Source organism: Tursiops truncatus, chromosome 15, assembly GCF_011762595.2.
Source record: "Tursiops truncatus isolate mTurTru1 chromosome 15, mTurTru1.mat.Y, whole genome shotgun sequence".
Lineage (NCBI taxonomy): Eukaryota > Metazoa > Chordata > Mammalia > Artiodactyla > Delphinidae > Tursiops > Tursiops truncatus.
Window position 1 is genome coordinate 47,547,257 of NC_047048.1, and position 24,722 is coordinate 47,571,978.

The following is a 24,722-nucleotide window of genomic DNA, read 5'->3' on the forward strand; positions in this document are numbered from 1 at the left end:
ATGTATTTATTTAATGTATTAAAAAATAATTTAAGTGTTAGGTCGATTCAGTCAAAACAGTCCAGCTGTTACGTAGTTACCCAGACCAACAGGTGTTGGATGCTTTTTCTTTTTTTTACAGGACTTTATTTTTCAGAGCAGTTTTAGGTTCACAGCAAAATTGAGTAGAGGGTACAGAGATTTCCCATATACCCCCGCCTGACATATGCATACCCTCCCCCACTATCAACATCACCCACTGAAGTGGTACATTTGTTTCAACTGATTAACCTACATTGGTACATCATCATCTAAAGCCCATAGTTTATATTAGGGTTCACCCTTGGCATTGTATGTGAAACCAAGCAGGACCCTGTGGGGCTCCTGGGCACAAAAGCCTTCTGTCCCCTGTTTCTTATTTGTAGGAAATATGTTTCAGCTTTCATGACCTACCCTGAGTTCCAAAGGGCAGGTTCAAATAGTTGCTAATCAGGGAAGAGAGGGGATGCAGAGACAAGGGAAGAGCAGTCAAGAAACAATAGTGCGGCCTTGGGTCAGGGTCCTGGTTCTGCCTCAAGGGATACACATAACAATATCTTCGAGCTCTTCTCATATTTACCCATTTGCCAACTGAAGGACATTTTGGTTGCTTCCAAGTTTTGGCAGAACTAAAACCCCCAACAAATGGAAGATGTTAACTACTTGATGAAGCACTCTTCATTCAAGAGAGGTCAGTTTGATAACCTCCAGAACCACAGAAGCTCTTCAAAAGACCACCAAAGGCCAGATTAAAGGAAGGCAGGCGCTGCATACACCCTGAGCCTTATCAGCAGCTCCATCCTTGAACCATTGTTATAAAACTCCTCACCAAATCCCCCCAGGTTGGGACACACAGTTTTGAGAGCATTAGCCCCTGTGTCCCCCTTTGTCTGGCAAAGCAATAAAGTTATTCTTTTCTACTTCACCCAAAACTCTGTCTCCAAGATTTGATTTGGTATTGGTGCACAGAGGCTGAGTTTTGGCATCATACGTTCTATGGGTTTGGACGAATGCATAATGACACGTATCCATCATTATAACATCACACAAACTACTTTCACTGCCCTAAAAATCCACTGTGCTTACCTACTTATCCCTCTCCGCACCCAACCCATGGCAACCAGGGATCTTTCTGCTGTTTCTATAGTAATGCCTTTCCCAGAACATTATGTAGCTAGAATCATACACTATGTAACGTTTTCAGATTGGCTTCTTTCACTCAATAATACACATTTAAGTTTCCTCCGCATCTTTTCATTGGCTCCACAGATCATTTCTTTTTAGTGCTGAATAAAATTCCATTGTCTGGATGGACCACAGTTTATTTAGCCATTTGCCAAGTGAAGGACATTTTGGTGGCTTCCAAGTTTGGGCAATTATAAATAAAGATGCTACAAACATCCGTGTGCGGGGTTTTGAGTGGACACAAATTTTCAACTCCTTTGGGTAAATACCAAGGAGCATGGTTGCTGGATTGTATGGTCAGAGCATGCTTGTAAGAAACCACCAATCCGTCATCCAAAGTGGCTGGACCATTTTGCATTCCCACCAGCAGTGAATGAGAGCTCTGGGTTACTGCACATTCTCTGCCAGTGTTTACTGTTGTCAGTGTCTCAGATTGTGAACTCCTAACAAGTGTGTAGTGGTATCTCATTGTTTTAATTTGTATTTTCCCTGATGGCATATGATGCGGAGCATCTTTTCACATGCTTATTTCCATCTGTAAATCTTTGGTGAGGTATCTGTTAAGGTCCTTGGCCCATTTTTTAACCCGGTTGTTTGTTTTCTTATTGTTGAGTTCTAAGAGTTTTTTGTATCTTTTAGATAATGATGCTTTATCCAATGTATCTTTTGCGAATATTTTCTCCCAGTCTGTGGCATGTCTTTCTAATGCTCTTGGCATTGTCTTGCAGAGAAAAAGTTCTTAATTTTAATGAAGTCCAACTTATTACACTTGTGCTTTTCACAAGGTCATTCTGAAAGGCTGTTTTCAGAGTTTAATGACATGAAGACCAAATAGAGTCATCTTCTCTTATAGAAGTTTGCAAGTTAATTCCAGTATTTTCTTAGAGTAATTGCTTGTTAAAGTTGTTTCCATTGACGGGGAGGAGGTCCAGCCGGCTGACTGCCTAAGCTGAGATGGTAGCCACACCACTTACTAACTGAGGACTTGGGCAGCTTATTTGCTCTTCACTGCCTCAGTTTCCTCGGATAGAAAATAAGCATGAGGATGACACACTGCTCATAAGGCCTTTATCAGAATGACTAGAAATAATATTTGTAAAGTGTCTGACGTATAACGAGCAGCCATTGGGTTGTTCTTGTTCTCAGGTGGAGCTTAGGAGGAAATGGTAGCAACGAGGCCTAATTTGAGAAATTGGGAGCCCTTGACAATGCTCTGTGTTGAATTTTCCAGGAAGAAAGCATATGGGTGTCACACATAATAAATGGCTGTATGCCCTCAAAATTCTAGAATCTTCTCATCTTTTAAAATGTTCTAAATTGGTAACACAAACATGCTAAAAGCCTGACATGTCACAAATAGCCATTCTTTGTTCTGGAACTGAGTTTGGCAGGAACCGGAGTTAATGTTGAACAGTTTGCAGACACTCCGGGCAGCTAATTAGCCATCTTTGCTTGGGCCGATCTAGCTGATGTGAGGAGCCCGCTCACCTGGTTTATATTTCTTCCTCGAAGATTAATGACTCCACAATACTGCTGATTTCAGGAGTTAATGTAGGGCACACATGAGTCCTAGAGGGAATTCAGTTTTCATAAAGAGCTATATTTACCCACACTAAGTTTTCATTCTCTCAATGTGACCAAATTTGAATTGAACCTTTCCCTGTAGTGAGATACTGAGTGTGGTGTTTACATGAAAAGGCTATCTATGTTATTGCCGCAGATTGCTGTCAAAGAACACTGTGCCAGAAACGATTTAAAAAAACCCCAAACAAACCTAAGAACAGTGTTTTATTCTTTCTTCCTGAGTGGAAGGTTGTGTTTTCTTTTGACTTGAATAGAAAAAAAAAAACAACTAAAATACAACTGTAGGTAAAGATAATTCCACCAGTTAATGTGAAGTTCTGTGCAGGGACTTGAATGATTCTTAAACCAGCAAGTCAGTGAATAATTTCTTTATATCTTTTCTATTACATAATGTATTAGCTAAGTAACAAGACTCCTTTTTGAAATCTCCCTCTCACCACCTTCTCCTCCACCTATAAACCATATTACCCACTGGCAGGATTGGGATTTAAACCACTGGGTTGCCAACTTACATGGTGGAAAAATCTCCTTGGTGGGCCCTGAGTACAACCCAAGGGGAGAAAGGAAGGTGGAAAGAAAGGGGAAAAAAGGAACTAAGCTTAATTAAAAATAAAGTAACTACTGTTTTCTTTGTCTTTGTCTTTGTTTAAACCACAGAGGTATAGGTGAGAGTTTACCACTGAAGATCTCAGTCCTTAAACTTACATTATTTTGGGCAGGAGAATGGCTTACATTCTTAGAGAAAATGGCATTCTGAGATTTCAACCTTTGTTTATATGTGTATTTTTGGAAAAGGTTGGATAGTATTTCTTGATTAATTTTATTTTGAAAGTTTGGGCTCCAGCTATGCTAGTTTATACCCCCAGTTATTTGGGACCTCTCTGCCCATCTCTAGTGTATTTTTGAATAATTTTGAGATTGTTTGACCACCATGAATCAACCACTAGGCTTCTCAGAGACACAAAACTAGAAGACTGTGACTTTAAAACAAGACTTAAAAGAAAATGCAGGTGAGAACACTAAAATAATACTATTGTACTTCTAAACCCCAAATTATGGAATCATGGAACTCTACACTTCAAGTTTCAATCTCCCAATTTTACCGATGAAGAAACCGAGCCCTAGACATGTTGATGCTGAAAGGCAAATGGATGACCTTGCATTTTCCACATTTACTTCATTGAATGTGGACACATGGGCTGATTCTTCTGTTTACATTGGGCCTCTGTCCCAGCAGGGCCACCTGGTTTGAATCCCAGCTCTGATTATCTCAGTTATCTGCCCAGGGGCAAGTTATCTAGGTCTTGGAACCCGAGTTTCTTCATCCTCACAATAAACTTAGGAGTACTGGAGGCGCTTACTCACAATAGCACATGTGAAATGTTTAGCAATAACACATGATAAATGTGAACCCTGTCCTCTGACACCCATCCTTCAGGAGTCAAACAGCTTCGGCATGCAGATGGCCCATTGCTTTCTGAGTTGCAACTTCCTCAACTGAAAATAAATTCAATGATGAAGACAGCTACCCTTGGTTGTGGGTTTACGATGCGCTGGGCTTCTCGAAGCACTAGCTTATGTGATCTCATTTAATTCTTACAAAAGAACCCTATGAAGGGCACATAGTTATAGGCAGCAACACAGGACCTACACCCATGTCCCAGGCCTCCCTCCAAATCCTGACTCCCCTATAGTCTGTATATAAATATTAATACATACATGATCTAAGGATGACGATATTATTATTGCTATTATTATTATCATAACTGCTTTTGTGGAGTTTACTGACTTCTTGGATTTGGTATCTAGCCTTTTCTACCTCGATACGTACCTGAAACTGTCTGATTTGGCTGACTGCTCTTTTTTGGAGTTTTGAAGAAATTGATTTATGGGAGCTGTCTGTGGTAGGGAGACTTTGCCCATGGGGGCAAACCACAGCCAGAGATAAGAAAGATCTGGGAGTGAAACTCTAAGGAGGTTTTGTGTAAATTCTAACAAGGTATACATCCATAATACATCTCTGGAAAGTAAAAGTACATTTGTGAACCACTGGTTTCACATTCGTAACCCTGGCCCTTTGGAAAATCTTGTGGGAAATAATTTCATTTTCTGGTGAGAGCAGCAAATGAGAACATCCATATGTTCCAGAACTCTACTCTAGGCTAGTCTTATTTTACGGATGAGGAAACTGAGGTCCCAGGAGGTACTGAGGCCTGTTTAAGAAGGGTCCTGTTTCCTATCTATGAATGAGTGCCTTTAGGTCACAGTCTCATTTAAAGACAAGATTCCTGCGCAGGTGAGAAAAAGGGAACATCTCTGAGAAGGCAAGTCCATGGACAGTGGAGACTTCTCCCTGTATACATGTCGGGTTGATGGAGCTGCTGTGGTAGATTGCCTCCAAAGATGGTTGCCTGTAAGTCTTCCCCTCCCTGTATACACAAGCCAATCCTCCCATCAAGAGGTGGGGTCTGTTTCTCCTCCCCTTGAATCTGGGCTAGACTGGTGTCATGCTTTGACCAATAGAATATGGCATAGTGATGTTGTACCAGCTCTGGGCCCAGCCCTTAAAAGGTTGGCAACTTCTGCTTTCATTCTCTTGGAAGCCAGCCACCATGTTGTAAGGAAGCTCTAGCTAGACTGCTGAACGAGAAAAACCTACATATAGAGAAAGCACCCCAGAGAAGAGGAGAGAATAAGGCACCTCAGTCAACAGCCAGTACCAAGAGCCCACATGTGTGAGTGAGGTCATTTTGGATGTTCCAGACCCAGCCAAACACCCCACAGAAAGCAGCCACATGAATGACCCCAACCAATCTCACATGGAGCAGAGCTGCCCAGTTGGTCCAGACAGCCCACAGTAGCGTGGGAAATAATAACTCATTGCTGTGTAAGCCACCGTGCTTTGAGGTGGCTCGTTTCACAGCAGCAGGTCACTGGGCAGTCACCATTGCTAGTGAACCCTAAGCTGTGGTTTGTTGCCACCCTGTTTTGTAGCCGAAGTCCACACCTGGCTCCCCTATCCTCCTGATATCATGGTAGGACCCAGGCCCAACATAGCCATTAGCAGAGGGGTTTCTTTGTGTAACTGATGGGAATATTTGACAGTGAAACGCTGGTGGTCCACTTAATTTCAGCCATGATCAAAGTACTGAGAACACGACTTCTCTTTAGTGAAGCCAAGTTCTGTTTATTTGCAGTTGGGTTCTGTTTACTCTGGTTAAAGGAGATGCCCGTCTGCTCTCCTTCCGCTGATCTGTGCTCCCACCAGTCCAGGCTTGATTGACAGGTGTTTAGATAAGTTCTCCCCTCCCAGGCTGGCATCTGGCATGAATCACACAGGGAGAAAGACCCGTGCTTGAGGCTATGACAGCCCAGAGTCAAGATGAGATTATTTCCTAAAAGTAGCAAGTTCAGGGCCAGTGAGTGGTTACATTATTCGACAGCAGGGTTTCCCAAACTCGGCGCTGTTGACGTTTTGAGCCAGATAATTCTCCGTTGCAGGGGACTATCCTGTGCATGGTAGGGGGCTTAGCAGCATCCCTGGCCTCTGCCCACCAGATGCCAGGACGCCAGCAGTACTTTACTGCAGTTGTGACAACTGAAAATTGCCCGATGAGCTTGTATGGTGCCCCAGGGACGGATTCCATTAGCTGCAGAACAAAGGCTGCTCTTTATCTCAAGCCTCCTTTGCAGCCACGCTTCCCCTTGTTGGGAAGTTAAGCCCTCATGCACAGGCTCCGGACGCGCAGGCTCAGTGGCCATGGCTCACGGGCCCAGCCACTCCATGGCATGTGGGATCTTCCTGGACCGGGGCATGAATTCGTGTCCCCTGCGTCGGCAGGCGGACTCTCAACCACTGCGCCCCCAGGGAAGCCCCATTCCCTTCCTTTTAATTTTGTTCACTTTCCCATAATTAACCCATAGGAAACATTGCTCTTGCTTCTTCTAACATTAAGATTGAGAATTGATTTAGGAGTGAGTAACTCTGAAGTAATGTTTCCTTGACTCATGGACTAGGGCATCCAACAGAAGACAAACTTGGGAGCAGTTCCTACCTTAGTAACGATCATCAATTCAGACATAGAATGAAGCAAATTCAATCACAACCAGCAATACGAAAGTGCAGCTCTGACTGGCTTAGTGGGTGTTTTGTCTGCTCAGCCTACAAGCTGTGGGAAGACTGAGCATGCCTTCAGATGCTAAGACCGTCTCCCCCTCTTCCCAGCTCTGCATCAAGAATTGCACTCCAGGTTAACCTTACCTTGAAGAAAATGTGCAAGCTTTTTGTTGTCTGATGCTAACAATTGGCCAAGTTCAGCAAGCCTGGACTCTGGGTGCACTGTTGAGTTAGGGGCAGCTGGGTGCCCACCAGCAGTATCTACTTTCCTGCCTTTGTCATAAAGGCAAAGAGTGTTCTGAGGTTGAATAACCCATCCCCTAAAAGCCCTTGAAACTGTGGGGCAGCCAAAAGTAGTGGAATCAATACAAGTTAGCAATGCTCTGTCAGGACGTTTCTGAAGACACCTTCTTAAGTATGCCAGCCTCCAGGGTGCTCCGCCATACGTATGGTCATTGAAAAGACAGGTGACCCAAGACCTGATGGTTCACATTGATAGCTCTGACTCAGGTCCCTTCATAACACCTATATCGAACTCACTTTTCCATTTAACTAGGAGAGGTCAGCCTTGCGCCACCTGTCAGCTCGCTGTGGGCCTCAGTGTGTGAATAGGTCTCCGGTTATTTACATACCTGTAGATGCCCTCCACTAGGATGAGAATCTTTTTCCAGGCTCTGCGGGTTCGAGGCTGGCCGTAGATTACAGCATCTCTCAGGAGCTTCTCTAGGCTTTGCATGTCTTTAAATAATACACACAAAAAATTGAGTCATGAGAGGGCTTTTCCTTTCCTCCTTCATTTTCTTTTTGCAGAAGGCAGCAGATATTTTAGGCTCAGCCTCTGACCCAAACTTTCAGAGAGCAAAGTCGAAGTCAGAGAACACCTTGGGGGACAGACAAGTCCAGTTTTTAGTAAAAGTTAACTCTGACAAGCTGAGTAGTCAGGTTTGTAAAGCCAGCAGAATAAACCTCTAGTGGGAGCACATAGTTTCACAGGCTCTTCAAAGGCTGTCCTCACCTGCCTTAGCAGAGATTGCAGCTTTACATTAAATGCATTTCTTAAACTTAAGCTTTGTTGCCAGGTGAAAATTAGCCCTGAGGGATATCATTAACTAACACTCACCAATCGATGGTTTAGCCACCAGCATGGTAGAGTTTAGCTGGTTTTGCACAGAACGGCAGCATTTTGGGCTGGCAGGGGTCTCACTGCCTAAGTTCTGGGAGGTGGGTAAATGGATGTGGTGTGGAGGCCATGTTCTGGTACAAAGCAGTCCTGGTTTCTTTCAAAACTTTAAGAAACTTTTGAAAGAATCATCATTTGGGGAATCATCATTTGGGGAATCATCATTTGGGGAACCAGTAAAAATGTAGATTCCTTCTCTCACTCCTAGAGATGCTGGACCAGTTTGTGTGGGATGGGGTCCACAAGGGTTCAGGTTTGGGGTCTTGGCACTCCTGGGTCCATCACTCAAAGCCAGACCTATATTTTGAGCTACATAACTGTTTTCCAACCACATTTTAGACAAAACCATGGGTACCTCAAAATAAGCATTTCCAAGATAGAACTTGTGGCAGATGGCATCATTGGCCCCAATTCCTACACTCCCCTAATTTGAGTCCTTTGACATGCGACCTCAGAGCCCTCCCACTAAAGGAACGGAAGGTGTTTCCCTGCCTCTGGCTTGGGTTCAGCCAATGCTTTGGCTAATAGAATCCAGGGAAGAGAGAGCAGGTTGGTTCCGCGCCTCGGCCTTAAGAGGCCTTACACGTTTCTGCTTTTCCTCTTGTGCTTCTACCAGTAACATGAAAAGAACACTCCCAGGCTAGTCCACAGGTCCTGGGAGGGTCCCAGGAGAGGCTGAGAGACAAGTAGGGCACAGTTAGCCCAGCCCACTTGCAGTCATGAGTAAGAAATAAGTGATATTTGTTGGATGCTACTGGGGTTTCGAGGTTGTTTGTTACGGGACTAGCTAAAGAATGCAGTCTCCAAAGGCCGTTCCTGCTCTAGACCCTGGCTATCTTCCTCATATGGTTTCTCAATATTCCCCAGCACACAGCCTCCCATCTCTCTTACATGCTTCCCTGCTCTTGTCTGTCTGGAGAACCTCCACCCACCATGCAAGCCTCCACTCAAACTCTTTTGGCCAATAGAACAGACTTTCTTTCTTCTTTGTGTCCTTGATGACTCATCTATTCTGGATTTAAGCACTCATCACACTGCTCATTATTTGAGTTCATGTCTCTTCTCCAGGGAAGGCAGGGACCTTATCTTATTCATCCTTTTAGCCCTAGTCCTAATGCACAGTGCTAGAGCTAAAGTGATATATGATAGTTGAATCGCTTGTCTTTTCATGGAAAAGATTGTAGACCAGGAAACAGGAAAGGGAATGACACTTTGGGATCTAAATAGGAATTATGAGAAAGGATAATTGCCTCATACCTGCAGTAATATTTCTTTAATTAACTGTGTTTTTAGCTTTTTTTTTTAACATCTTTATTGGAGTATAATTGCTTTACAAAGATGTGTTAGTTTCTGCTGTATAACAAAGTGAATCAGCTATACATATACATATATCCCCATATCTCCTCCCTCTTGCGTCTTCCTCCCACACTCCCTATCCCACCCCTCTAGGTTAAAGACAGGCAGCTATATCTTCTGAGTCTTCACGTAAGATGTAGTGTTGTTTTAGTGTCACTACATCACTGACCACTAGATGGCAGCCAAGGAAACAGAAAACAGCTCTCTTATTTTGAGAATTTCAGGGATAACAAACGTTCATCTTTAGACCTTCTGCTTTCGGCTGGGTTCCTAAAATGCTGAAGTAACCCATGTGATTGGGGGAAGCAGCTCCCTTTTCTACAATCCACCGCAGACCCGTTAGTCTCTGAAGGGAATAAAGAGCTGATGAATATAAGTATACCTGCTTACAGAGTTTTTCCTTCTGGGACTTGGAATTTACAAGTTTTTATACAGAAATGACACACGGTGAGTGTGACTCCGATGCTATAGTAATAAAAGCAAACCCAGACTCCAGAGAGTGGGCACAGAGGGAGCCGACCTCCACATAACAAAGGCCTCATACGACAAAGCCACAGCAGCCAACATCGTTCTCAATGGTGAAAAACTGAAAGCATTTCCTCTAAGATCAAGAACAAGACAAGGATGTCCACACTCACCACTATTATTCAACATAGTTTTGGAAATCCTAGCCACGGCAATCAGAGAAGAAAAAGAAATAAAAGGAATACAAATTGGAAAAGAAGAAGTAAAACTGTCACCGTTTGCAGATGACATGATACTATACATAGAAAATCCTAAAGATGCCACCAGAAAACTACCAGAGCTAAGTAATGAATGTGGTAAAGTTGCAGGATACAAAATCAATGCACAGAAATCTCTTGCATTTCTATACACTAATGATGAAAAATCTGAAAGAGAAATTAAGGAAACACTACCATATACCATTGCAACAAAAAGAATACAATACCTAGGAATAAACCTAGCTAAGGAGACAAAAGACCTGTATTCAGAAAACTATAAGACACTGATGAAAGAAATCAAAGATGACACAAACAGATGGAGAGATATACCATGTTTTTGGATTGGAAGAATTGGTATTGTGAAAATGACTATACTACCCAAAGCAATCTACAGATTCAATGCAATCCCTATCAAATTACCAAATGGCATTTTTTACAGAACTAGAACAAAAAATCTTAAAATTTGTATGGAAACACAAAAGACCTCGAATAGCCAAAGCCATCTTGAGGGAAAAAAACAGAGCTGGAGGGCTTCCCTGGTGGCGCAGTGGTTGAGAGTCCACCTACCGATGCAGGGGACACAGGTTCGTGCCCCGGTCTGGGAAGATCCCACATGCCACAGAGCGGCTAGGCCCATGAGTCATGGCTGCTGAGCCTGCGCGTCCAGAGCCTGTGCTCCGCAACGGGAGAGGCCACAATGGTGAGAGGCCCGCGTACCACACAAAAACAGAAAAAAAAAAAAAAAAAACAAACAAGAAAACAGAGCTGGAGGAATCAGCCTCCCTGACTTCAGACTATACTACAAAGCTACAGTTATCAAGACAATATGGTACTGGCACAAAAACAGAAATATAGATCAATGGAACAGGAAGCCCAGAGATAAACCCACGTACCTATGGTCAACTAATCTATGACAAAGAAGGCAAGGATATACAATGGAGAAAAGACAGTCTCTTCAGTAAGTGGTGCTGGGAAAACTGGACAGCTACATGTAAAAGAATGAAATTAGAACACTCCCTAACACCATACACAAAAATAAACTCAAAAGCAAACCCAGTGAACTAAATTAGCAGTCACTTAAAAGTGAATATTCTAAGGTTTTTGAAAATCTATACATGCAGAGATTATTGTACTGTTTATGCAATCAAGAGGGTCACATACATGTTAGAGCCTGAGTTTGGGAGTTTAAATGAACCCCACTAAAGAGATAAATTTCTCTCCATTCTTTTAATATCAGGCAGGACAGAAAACAAGCCTGCAAAAGACCTTGATGTGTTTTTTGTATTTTGCAGATGGCAGTAACTCATCGTGTTTGTCATGAATGGAGAGTTCGATGAGGAGAAGCTTTTAGCGGAACTTCAGAAAACCCTCAGTGTCCACACACTGGGATCCTTGAGCAAAGGGAAGATCAATCAGCCATTGTTCTGCCATGGGAGACAAACTCACTAACCTCTTAGAATCACAGAAGCTAGACAGAGAAAGATATGACTTCACTCACTGTGGGATTCTGGACCCATGTTAACATCTGGTAGTTTCTGATTTTTAGGTCCTTGCTCTATAATTCTACAGTGTGTGGGTCACAGACCTATAGGATTCAGGGGATTGTGGTTTATGTTCTTGCAGGCCTTATGAGGTTCTACAGTTTCAGCAAATCACATGCTAACATCTGCAAGGGATTTTCAAATAATGATGCTTATTAAAGCACTTATACCCGCATTATGTTAATCCTCATGACACCTCTGAACGATTAGGTTTTGGTTTTTTTTTTCAGATAAGCAAACTCATGCCAGAAGGTTTGTAAAACCAATAACAACCTAAAAAAAAAAAAAAAAGACCCTAAGCCCAAACAAACCAGCTTCTTGTTGGAGTATACAGAAAATCCTGAGATACAGAAATTAAAAGAATACAGTTGATGCCATCAAGATGCCCTCACACAGTGCTAACTGTACCATCATGTTACAAAGTTATAATGACACACTGTGGATTTGTAATCACCACAAATTTGAGTACCAACAACGCCTTAGACATTATTCACCACCAAGTCTGGCTCATCGAGGCGGGGTCCTTTGGTTTGTGACGGGCTGAGAGGAGGGAGCTGGCATGGTGGGTGATGAGACATGGCCTGGGGTCCACGTTCTGGTGCAAAGCAGCCCTGGTTTGTCACGGGTTAGGGAATTACTAAATCCCAGGGAGAGTCCAGCTATGTGCCCAAAGCTCCAATCAGGCTTAGGTGACAATGACGCTCTGCGAGCCTGTTCCTGCACCTGTCCTTAAATTCAAAACCCTCATAATGTCAGCAAGCCTCCGGGATCTGTGGAAACTACACATACAGTCCTGTGAGAAGAGAGCCCAAGTCAACAAAGAAGCCGTAACCTTCTCAGAAGGGAGGTTGGTGTAGTTCAAAAAGTGTCTTCCTAAAGATAAGAACTAGGTCTCTGGCTTCTTTCTTACTTTCCTGTACAGCAAAAACACTGTTTCTCCTGCCTCAGCTGCCTCTTTCCTCATCTCTTGTGCAACTGAGCTTTTGTTGAGACACGAGAACTTGGCCATCCCTCCGTGCCCTGCCCTGCTCTCCATCTAGGGCCCGTGTTCAGGGCTGAAGGGCAGCCTCCACTTTCCTTGTGCTGCCCAGTGTGCTTGCTGGTTCACCCTCATCGCTCAGAGCTCCAGCAAACCTGCCTCCACCTGCATTTAGATATGTCCTCTTGTTCCCTGCTCCGTGGGCTTCTTGCCAAAATCTTTTCATGCCTACACAGGATAGACACTCAACAGCTATTTCTTAAGTGAAAAGATGTTTGGATGATGAAGAAATACTACTTGTTACTCTAATTCCTTGCCCTCCCCCCATCTTTTTCCTGTTCTTCGTGTTCCTTCAGGGATAATCAGTTTCATCCTTCAATATTGAGCCCAAATGTGAACTATTAAGCAGTAGGTACTTAAACAACTGTGAATGATGATAAACTATTCTTATTTTTAAGATGGTTTGTGGGGAACTGCCCCCTTGTGTAGCCTTTGGGGGAAAACATAATCATAATGTCCAGTTCTGGCCAGCAAAGCAAATATTTCTCTCAAAGTGACATTTATAGAGTCTCCTCCATGAGATCAATGAGGGCATTTCTGATGCATTGAAAAATGGGTGTGGGACTTCCCTGGTGGCGCAGTGGACAAGACTGCACTCCCAATATAGGGGGCATGGGTTCGATCCCTGTTCAGGGAACTAAATCCCACATGCATGCCGCAACTAAGAGTTTGCATGCCACAACTAAGGAGCCCGCCTGATACAACTAAGACCTGGCACAACCAAATAAATAAATAAATATTTTAAAAAAGTTTTTAAAAAGAAAGAAAAATGGGTGCCTTCAGTTTTGCAAGGCAGTTTGGATACATACTTTGGTTCAGGTCTTCTGAATGGGTCTGCAAATATGTTTGCAGGTGTCACGTGGCCTTTTGTAGGTCAAAGAAGCAAGGTGAGCTTCCTGGAAGTAGGCAAAAGGCAGCTGGGAGCAGAGGAGCTGGGCTGGGCAGAGGATGAGGTAGGTGCTAGGGGGAGGGCCTACTTACCCAGGGGAGAGGGTCATCCCAGAAATTTCTGGCCTTGGGCACATGAGGTGAAGAATGGGTAGAGCCTAATGCATGGGGACAGAGTGTCCCATGAACTCAGACTCTGGACCTGATGAAGCATGGAGGGCTCTGATCCTTAGAGAACGGCCTGTGGGACTAGACAGAATGCTGAATAGGATCCCTGGGGAGTGGGGTCAGTGCAGGAAGGTGAGCCTTGATTCAGGGAGCACTGTGGGAGCCCAGGGCTCAGCACCTGGATCCTGTGTCTCAAGTCAGGATGCAGTCAAGGGCGCCCAGTGAATGCTGGCTGCGTCCGCCTAACCCAACTGCCCTGACCCGGGACAGTTGCATGGGAGATGGAGGCATCACTCTACCATCTGGGGGAGGCAGGGAGTGGAAAGGAGATCAAAGTTCATTGTGTTTAGAAGTTGGAACTCTGAAGTCAGACCTCCTCTATTTAAATCCCAGCTCTGCCTCTTTCCAGCTGTCTCTAAACAAGTCACCTCACCACTTTGTGCCTCTTTCTTCATCTGTAAAAAGGGGATAATCGGTAGGTGACTTGTTGTGAAGTTGGAGCTAAAAGGAGTGAGTGCATGTGAAAGTTTCATTACAACAAGGGTTGAATACTCTTACTGTTCAAAGATATAGGGGCAATTGCTTCATTTGTTAAACAACCTAGTTCAGGAGTCTTGAGATTGAAAATGTTGTGGCTTGTAAAGTAATCTAAGTGATGTTTATAGGTTTGACCTTCCACTCAAATGACACTCATGAGCCCTCACTCCGCAGAAGAGGTAGGGCTCAGAGTTTTCCCACAAACACTGCATCCTTTGTTCTTCTTCCTCTTGGCCTTTAAATGCCTCTAGATAGAATCCTGGTTCTTCCTCTCCACTTTTTTTCCCCCTAAACCACTCCAAATTCTTGGCCTGCTCATTCCTCTGACCTTATGGCAACTCTCCTAGCTCAAAAGACTGCTTCTCCTCTTCAAGACCAGCTCAAGAAGCCCTTTGTGACTCACTTGAGTCCAGAGATGACCTACAGCCTTGCTGCTCCAAGTACAGTCTTGTACCAGCCACATCAGTATCGCCTGGGAGTTTGTCAGAAATGCAGGTGCTCAGGCCCCCGCCCAGAACCACCAAATCCAAGTCTGCATTTCAACAAGAACCCCCATGGTGACTCCTTGCACCTTAAAGACTGGGAAACATGGTTCTAGGATCTACATCGTAAGCATTTACCAGTAAAGTGAGCAGTTACAGGAAAAAAATAACTCAGTTCTGATTTCCCCAAATCTCTGAAAGAAGTGGTTGACCTTTCCAGAGAGTTAAAATTCACCCAGGGTTTGAGGTCCTTGAATTCTCAGGGTGCTAATATACTCAGCCCAGAGGACATGTTTAGCAAAGGCCGCCGGGTACCCCACGGTGCTTGGACCCATTTCCTCGATGCACCAGAATCATGAAGGAGACCAAGCCTGTGGGTCCCTGGTTGGAGATGATGCCTCGGCTTGTGCTGTAAAATGGCTGGAGAGTCTGTCTTGTGGTACCAATGAGTCACAAAGGCAAACTAAGGGTTGGGTATTTCCCTGAAGCTGCCCAAAGTAGAAAGTGCAAGGAGATATTCTCAGCACGTAGCCAGAGGCTTTCAGAGGCCAAACTTCAGCTTCTGAGTTAAGATTCATGTTACTAACAGGATAAGGCATCACGCTAGATTGATTTTCACACAAGAACCCACAGCTCTCTGTGTTCTACATGTGGTCTGGCAGTAGCCGGACTTAGCGAGTGGGTAAGAGTGCCGTCTAGAGCTGTCCAGGTACCTGAATCCTCTCAGCCCAGCTCCTTATTGCAGACACAGGCAATTCTTTGTCCAAGACATATTTTTCTGGCTGTGGGAGCATACTCAGCCTGAGTCAGGACAGCCCTCAACCAACCACCAGCGGGCACTGGTGCATAAATACCCCAGTTCCCACCCCTCAGGTGGGATAACACTGAGACATGTCTATACTGGCACCCAGAGTTTCCTAGTAAGCTCGAGCTCCAGGTGTTTACTGTGCTAACATGCTTGACAACACGCCCTTTATTGGCCACCTCCCCTGCTCTGTCTTCATCCCCTGCTTCTCTGCCTGCGTCCTGGGATCACTTCCTAAATAAACGACTTGCCTTCACATCCATGTCTCAGGTCTGCTCCTAGGGGAAATGAACCAAGACAAGAGCAACAGACTTGGGTTTGAATTTTGACTCTCACCACCATATGTCATGCGTGTGTCCTTGGGCAGGTCATTCAATCACTTTGAGCATTGTTTTCTCTTAATAGGTAGGAATAATGAAGAGAAACAGGAATCTGGATTTTTGTTCAATTTAAACGGTTGATTATATAAAGGGCTTAATGTAGTGCTTGGCAGCAGTGAACGCTGAATAAATGAGAGTTTGGATCTCAGTACAGTCGTCCCTTGGTATCCAGGGGGGATTGGTTTCAGGAGCCCCTGTGGACAGACGAATCTGCAGACGCTCAAGTCCTTTATATAAAATGGCATAGTGTTTGCGTATAACCTACGCACAACCTCCCATATACTTTAAATCATCTCTAGGCTATTTATAATACCTAATACAATGTAAATGCTGTGTAAGTAGCTGCCAGCATGCGATAAAGTTTTGCTTTTTGTAACTTTCTGGAATTTTTTTCCCAAATATTTTCCATCTGTAGTTGGTTGAATCTGGTGGATGTGGAACATGCAGAAATGGAGGGCTGACTGTAATTGTAACATTTGCAATCCAGGAAGAAATAATCCCTGGTGATAAATTCTGCTAAAACTGCACTTCTGAGTTGTCTACTTTTCCTTAGAGAGTATAGCTTTTGTGTGTCCTGATTTTGTTCAGTTCCTCATTCTGATTTTGTGGGAAATAAAGAAATGATGAATAGCTTGAAGTTGTTGGTCAATCCAGGTCACATAGGATTCAAAGTTTATTATGATGGTCTGCAATGGTTTGACTCCACTTTGGGTATATTTTTCGCATACAGAATGCAAAAATTCAAGGGCCCAGAATTCTGATTTATTTACTATGGCTCTAAATAACAAGTGGGTATCCTCTAGTATTGATCTACGTAAAAATAGGACCTCTTCCCCCCACCAAAGTCAGGAGAGTATCCTTAAGATATAAGCAGAGGACACAGGTGGAGCAAAGTCCAGGAAAGCAGAGCAAGTGTGGTTGTATGAAATCCCATAATCCCGATGTTTAAGAACATTCCAGTTTAGGAAGCCATTCTTAAACTCCGTCTCATAAGTTATTAGCTCCCATCTGGGCCGGTTGCATGCCTCCTGCACACACAGGAAGGTAACTTTCATCTTCTCCAGATCCTTCAAAAAATCTCCACGTTATCATTTCAATCTGCATGGATATGTATTAAGGATTAAAGTATCATTGTTTACTGAGGTGTTTAGTATTATCCTGGGAATAGTAAAGCAAGAAAGAGCGCCAGCAGCAACTGATGCCTTAGCTATTAGGACTCCATTTAATTATCTTCCCCTCCATATGCCATCTCACCTCCAGGACCTCTCAAGTGAGAAGTCGTTTCAAGGACCCTGGAGGTAGCCTTGCTCTCAAAGGTGGCTGTTTCTGTGGTGTAAATACAACAGCAGGGAGAGCTGTTCATGTGTAAAAGTCCTGTTGAGCACATTAGTGAGTGAGAACAAGGGATCTGTGTACCCGAGAATGAAAGTGTATTAGTTTCTTACAGCTGCTGGAAAAAATTAACACAAACGTAGGGCTTTACGAAACACAAATTATCTTACAGTTCTGGAGGCCAAAACTCTGAAATGTGTCTTACTAGGCTAAAACCAAGTCGAGGTGCTTTCTTTTCTGGAAGCTGGGTCGGGGGGGACCCATTTCCTTGCTTTTTGCAGCTTCTAGAGGCTTCTGGCATTCATTGGCTGTGGTTGCTTTGATCTCCAAAGCCAGCAATGGCTTGAAGTTTTTCTCACGTGGCATCACTCTGACACTCACTCTTCTGTTTCCCTTTTCCACATTTAAGGACGTTGTGATTACCCTGGACCCTGTGCAATCTCTTTATTTTAAGATTATCCGAGTAGCAACCTGAATTCCATCTGGATCCTTCATTCCCCTTTATCACAAAATATAATATGGTCATAGGCTCTGGGGATTAAGACACAGGCATGTTGGGGGACCATTATTCTACCTCCCACAGAGAACTAAAGAGCCACAGCAGTTCATGCATAACAGAATGTCATGGATTAAATGATGGACTCTGACCCTCACCGCATGCTATTCTTAATTGGGAAAAGCAGGATTTGTACAGACAGTGCCAGGCTTCACCACTGAGGGGCTCTATGATCTTGGACAGGTATTCAACAACCTATTTAGGCCTGAATCTCCTCACCTGTAAATGAGGACCGTCCACAGGGTTAAATAAATACATAAAAGAAGGTTATTAGCTCAGCATCTGGCACAGAGTAAATTCTCAATAAGTGCTATTTGCTGGTATAAAATAACCACAGCAAACACGTATTATAAAGATATAGATAAAAACTGTTATCTGTCCTCTGGGGGTATAAAGAGAGAGCATGAGGATTAAGTTACTGAGTGTTTTAAGAGATGTGTAAAATTGGAAGATAAAATGAAATCCTTGACTTATAATTTCGGCAAAGGGTTAAGGAATTACAATTTTGTCTGAAAATAATTTCAAACTTAACAAAAATATTTGCAAGAATAAGAATACTACAAAGAACACCCAGATACATTTTACTCAGATTCATCTATTAACACTGAATCCCATTTACTTTATCATTCTATCATCTATCTATTATCTATCTATCTACCTATCTACCTAACTATCTATCATCTATCTATCTATCTATCATCATCATCATCTCTATAGAATTTCCAAGGGAAGACTGGTGAATGGTACAATTTGGGCCGAATTCCAAATGATAAATCCAGATAGAGAAGGTGAGATATTGCGATTTGTAATAAGAAATGATGTATTTGGTCTTCACCCGCTACACTGTTCCTGGCACATAGCTCCTAAAACACTTAGAATTTCCTACGTGCCGAAAGCTATATTGATGTCTTTTGTTATGTTAATGAGGTGACTTTTGGAAAGCACCTGAGGATGGTGGCTGGTTGCCAGGGGAACTGACCAGTGATTAGAGGGTTGGAATTTTCAGTCTTTCCTTCCAATCTCTGGGGAGGGTTAGGGGCTGGAGATTGAGTTCAATCACCAATGGCCAATGGCCAATGATTTAATCAATTGTGCCAATGAGACCTCCATAAGCCCTCAGAAGGATGGGGTTCAGAGAGCTTCTGGGTTGATGAAACAAACCTGGAGATTCAGGGAGAGGTTGTGGAAGCTCCTGCATGCTTTCCCACCCACCTTGCCCTGTGCATCTCTTCCATCTGGCTGTTACTGAGTTATAACCTTTTATAGTTAGCTGATAATCTAGTAAGTAAACTAGTTTCCTGAGTTTTGTGAACTGCTCTAGCAAATTAGTTGAACCTAAAGGAGAGGGTGATGGGAACTTCTGATTTTTAGCTGGTCACTCAGAAACACAGGTGACAACCTGGACGTGAGATTGGCATCTGAAATGGGGACAGACCTGTGGAGTCTGATGCCGTCACCAGGTAGATAGTATCAGAATTAAGTTTAATTGTTGGATGCCCAGCTAGTGTTGCAGAATTTCTTGGAGGTGTAGAGAACCCCACACACATTCGAATTGGTTCCTGAATCATTAAAGGGATAAGAGAACTGCTTTGAGGAGAGCTGATCTTTACAATCCATAAAGACACATCTTTTCCATCTGATGCTGTTCAAAGTTTTAACTCAAAGTTGCTTGTATCTCTGTTTTCATCTCCCCTGGACACCTGGGAGGGCTACTAAATGCTGCGAGCAAAGCTAATCCCTCCAAGGGACAGCATGGCACACAGCAGAACAGACACTTTTCCTTGCTTCTTGAAGTACATACATCTTGGCTTATATACATGTCTTTGTGGCTCTACATTAACTGGCCAAGGAAGGCCTTAATTTTAAGGCTCTTCTCCAGTAGTTCAGCCCCACACTCAGGACACGTTTGGGGGTCTTGCTATCTTTGCACACTGCAGATTAGTCTTCTGTTTGAAACGTCCTTTCCCTCACCCCTGATTAGAATTCTCCCAATCCTTCAAAGTCTATGGCAAATGCTATGCATTTCATGCAATCCCCTTAATGAGATGACCTCTGCATTCTTCTGGGTCACCATAATGTTCTCTACTATCCCTTAGTGGCACTGGTGATGACCATGACGAGGATAATAATAATCATAATAACACAGCAGGTACAAACAATTCAGTAGTTTCTATTACCAGGTATTGTGCTAAGCACTTTATATTCCTTCTCCAGCATACCATGAATCAGGCATCATAATAGAGATTATTTTTGGAATTAGTAAATAGAGATCCAAGAAGGTTAAGTAATTTTCCTAGGACCACATGATAATAGGCTATAGAACAAGGACACTAACGTTTGGATCAAGGCCTATACTTTTTAGAAAAAATACCAAATTGATGGTTTTAAATTTATATATGCTGTATGATAATTAACAAGTTAGGAAATTTTATTTACAAGGAAATGTATAGATCTTAAGTACACAATGCAATGAATTTTAATAAGAACGTGAGCATCACCCTACTCAAAATAACAACATTTCTATCACCCCAGAAAGTTTTTCATGCCTCTTCTTACCAATTTTCCTCCCCTACAAGGAGAGGCTAGTATTGTTGTGACTTATATCACCACAGAGTTGTTTTATCTGGTTTGAGTTTTCTATAAGCAAATTCATACTGTGTGTACTCTTTTGTATATGGTTTATTTAATTAAAAATGATGTTTCTTGAGAGTCATCCACTTTGTATCAGTAGTTTATTCCTTTTTTATGTAGAATTGTCTTCTATTATATGAATAAGGCTTTTTTTTTTCTATTCTCCTATTGATAGATATTTGGGTTGTTTCCAGTTTTGAACTTTTATGAATAAAGTTCCTATGAAACAGTCTTGCACAAAACTTTTAGTGGACATATGCTTTCATTTTCCTGGGAATTCTGAGCTGTGGGATTTCTGGGTCATAGCATAGGGATGTGTTTAGCTTTACAAGATTTGCCAAAGGGTTTTCTAAACGAGTTGTGCCACTTACACTCCAGTTATGGGATGGGTGAGTGTTCTAATTGCTCCACACCTCTGATAACATTTGATGTTGTCATCTTTTGGATTTTAACTATTCCAGTGGATGTGAAAATGTACATTTGTCAAAGCCTTTACTCTTAACCACTGCGCGATACCACATGGCCCTTTTTCGCTTCAACCCATGCTAATTACTTTTGTATATATCTGCTCCTCCTACTAGATTGTAAGCTCTCAGTTAGCTAAGTTATTACCTTATCATTTTTATAGTTCTCCAAAGCCCTAACATAGTGCCTGAATCAGAAAGTTGTTCGATAAGTGCTTAGTGAGTTTTGGCTTAGAACACTTTTTCTGCATTTTGTGACTCCCTTTACCAACTTTAGACCAGGAGTATAAAAAAGTGCTCATCATGGTGACAGGAAGCCTGAGGATAGTTAATGTGACAATGTGTGTCTGGTGATATATCTCCGGGTATACTGGCAAGATCTAGGGTCAGCTTAGACTAAATGAGGTTAGAAAATAACCTTATATTAGGGCTTATATCCCTCACTATGCATCAGAATCACGTGGGGAACTCTGAAGAAATGCAGCTGCCTTGGTCCCAACCTGAGTATTTGAATTCACTTGGTCTGTAGGACGACCGAGTCATTGACCTTTCATAGATATTCTTAGATGTTTCTATTGTGCAACTAGGACTGTGACATTCCATTGCCCTCAGTAGAATTGAGTGAAGAAATGAGTGGCTGCCATTGATAGATGTTTCTCTCCAAGAGTGAGATCATCACGTTTAATCATATCCATGGATGCAGCTACAGTTGAATAATTATCCACTATTTCCTTTATCCTTCCTCAAGAAGACAGAATTTTTGATCACCAATTACCCGCCTTGCCAAAGAATCAAAAAGCATAGCACACTGTGCTAATGTCAAAAGCATTTTCCTTCATCTCCTAATAAATTCATTTTTTGAACCCCTGAAAGATGTCTACTCCAAATATGAATTCCCAGCACTGTGAAGATAATTTGAATCTGGATGTGACAATTGATGATAAATGAAGAAAAAGAAACAGAACTGGAGGAACTAAACTTGGCTTATCAGAGATGAAAGCAAAGACTGAGTGGTTGATGTAACATTAAGAAATGGAGTCAACATATTTTGAATTAGCATTGAGCTAATGGTCAGAGTTGAGCTGTAGGTCTGAGGGGCCTCAAGTTTGGTTCTTGCAGAGTTACTGGCCCTGAACTTCACTCCAGAGTGTTCTTCTCACACAGCCGCTGAAGGGGGTTCAGTAAAGGCATAACCAGAACTCACCCCACTCAGTGAGAGGAAATTTTTCATCAGAATAACTCTACAAGTTGGAAAAGGGGGGTCACTTTGGAATGCTCCCATGCATTGGCTTTCCTCTCCTGGGGGATAATTGTTTTACGGTTTGAGGTTTCTGTGAGGTGGGCATAACAGAACTGGAACAATTCTTCCTCACTTCTTTGTTTTCTTCTTCTCACTTCAATCTTTGTTACTTCCTTGGAGAATGAAGGGAGAGTGCCAAGGAAGAGGAACAGGGAAAAGTAGAGGGGGAGGGAAAGCAGGAGAGAATAGCAGTGAGAAAGAAGAGAGAGAAAACAAGTGTGTGTGTGTGTGTGTGTGTGTGTGTGTGTGTGTGTGGACACATGCATGCACACAGAAAGAAAGGAGAGTTCTGATGACAGTAATAAAGAATTAGGATCAGGAACTTTGAACTAGGAGGATCCTTACACATCATATAGTTGAACACCTTCATTTTACAGTTGGAAAACTGAGTACAAGAAAGAGGAAAGGATTTACACAAGGTGATGCAAAAAGTCAGGGGCAGAGCTGGACGAGAGAACTCAGGTGTTCACCACCACCTCCTTCTAAGTATTTCCTAATATTTCCCATGCTGCCTTGACCTCATCACAAAACCTCACACCCAGGAGCCTGAAAGGGCACTGCAATGACACTGACTAGATGGTTTGTGTGTGTGTGCGGGGGGCGGGGAGTTGGGATAGTGAAAGGAGGCGTTTAGGCTAAGGAACAAGATCACTTTTTACCTGACTATAACTTAAAACTTAAGTCTTCACATGGAAACAACCTAAATGTCCATTGACAGATGAATGGATAAAGAAGATATTGTGCGGCTACCAGTGTCTGCTGCGTAGAAAGAGTTCCACTGGTGCCTGGTCCCCAGGGAACTCCGCCTCTTCGGGGGAGTCTCCAACACCAGCAGCTGTGCGGATGACAGGCTCTTGGTGCTCCAGCTAGGCTTCAGGGCTGTGCCTCTGAGGTGGGAGAGCCAAGTTCAGGACATTGGTCCACCAGAGACCTCCCAGCTCCATGTAATATTGAACTGTGAAAATCACCCAGAGATCTCCATCTCAACACCAAGACCAGCTCCCCTCAATGACCAGCAAGCTACAGTGCTGGACACACTATGCCAAACAACTAGCAAGAGAGGAACACAACCACACCCATTAGCAGAGAGGCTGCCTAAAATCATAATAATGTCACAGACACACCAAAACACACCACCAGACGTGGACCTGCCTACCAGAAAGACAACATCCAGCCTCATCCACCAGAACACAGGCACTAGTCCCCTCAACCAGGAAGCCTACACAACACACTGAACCAACCTTAGCCACTGGGGGCAGACACCAAAAACAATGGGAACTACAAATCTTCAGTCTGTGAGAAGGAGACCACAAATACCATAAGTTAAGCAAAATGAGAAGACAAAGAAACACACAGCAGATGAAGGAGCAAGGTAAAAACCCACCAGACCAACCAAATGAAGAGGAAATAGGCAGTCTACCTGAAAAAGAATTCAGAATAATAATAGTAAACATGATCCAAAATCGTGGAAATAGAATGGAGAAAATATAAGAAATGGTTAACAAGGAGCTAGAAGAACTAAAGAGCAAACAAAGAATCATGAAAAACACAATAAATGAAATTAAAAATTCTCTAGAAGGAATCAATAGCAGAATAACTGAAGTAGAAGAATGGATAAGTAACCTGGAAGATAAATTGTGGAAATAACTACTGCAGAGCAGAATAAAGAAAAAAGAATGAAAAGAATTGAGGACAGTCTCAGAGACCTCTGGGACAACATTAAATGCACCAACATTCGAATTACAGGGGTCCCAGAAGAAGAAGAGAAAAAGAAATGGACTGAGAAAATATTTGAAGAGATTATAGTTGAAAACTTCCCTAATATGGGTAAGGAAATAGTTAATCAAGTTCAGGAAGCACAGAGAGTCCCATATAGGATAAATTCAAGGAGAAACATGCCAAGACACATGTTAATCAAACTATCAAAAATTAAATACAAAGAAAAAATATTAAAAGCAACAAGGGAAAAACAACAAATAACATACAAGGGAATCCCCATAAAGTTAAGAGCTGATCTTTCAGCAGAAACTCTACAAGCCAGAAGGGAGTGGCAGGACATATTTAAAGTGATGAAAGGGAGAAAACTACAACCAAGATTACTCTATCCAGCAAGGATCTCATTCAGATTTCATGGAGAAATTAAAACCTTTACAGACAAGCAAATGCTAAGATAACTCAGCATCACCAAACCAGCTTTACAACAAATGCTAAAGGAACTTCTCTAGGCAGGAAACAAAAGAGAAGGAAAAGACCTACAATAAGAAACCCAAAACAATTAAGAAAATGGTAATAGGAACATACATATCGATAATTACCTTAAATGTAAATGGATTAAATGCTCCAACCAAAAGACATAGACTGGCTGAATGGATAAAAAACAAGACCCATATATATTATGTCTACAAGAAAGCCACTTCAGACCTAGAGACACATACAG

General features: G+C 42.7%; 1 protein-coding gene across 3 annotated transcripts in view; it reads right to left on the reverse strand.

Annotated features, from left to right (window-relative positions):
- Positions 1 to 24,722, reverse strand: part of SPTLC3 (serine palmitoyltransferase long chain base subunit 3) — a 134,419-nt gene that overhangs the window by 53,485 nt on the left and 56,212 nt on the right. For all 3 annotated transcript variants that reach the window (XM_019941427.3, XM_019941430.3, XM_019941428.3), the window contains one exon: positions 7,537 to 7,642. In XM_019941427.3, the coding sequence (XP_019796986.1) occupies positions 7,537 to 7,642 (106 nt within the window). The remainder of the gene's footprint in view (positions 1 to 7,536; positions 7,643 to 24,722) is intronic.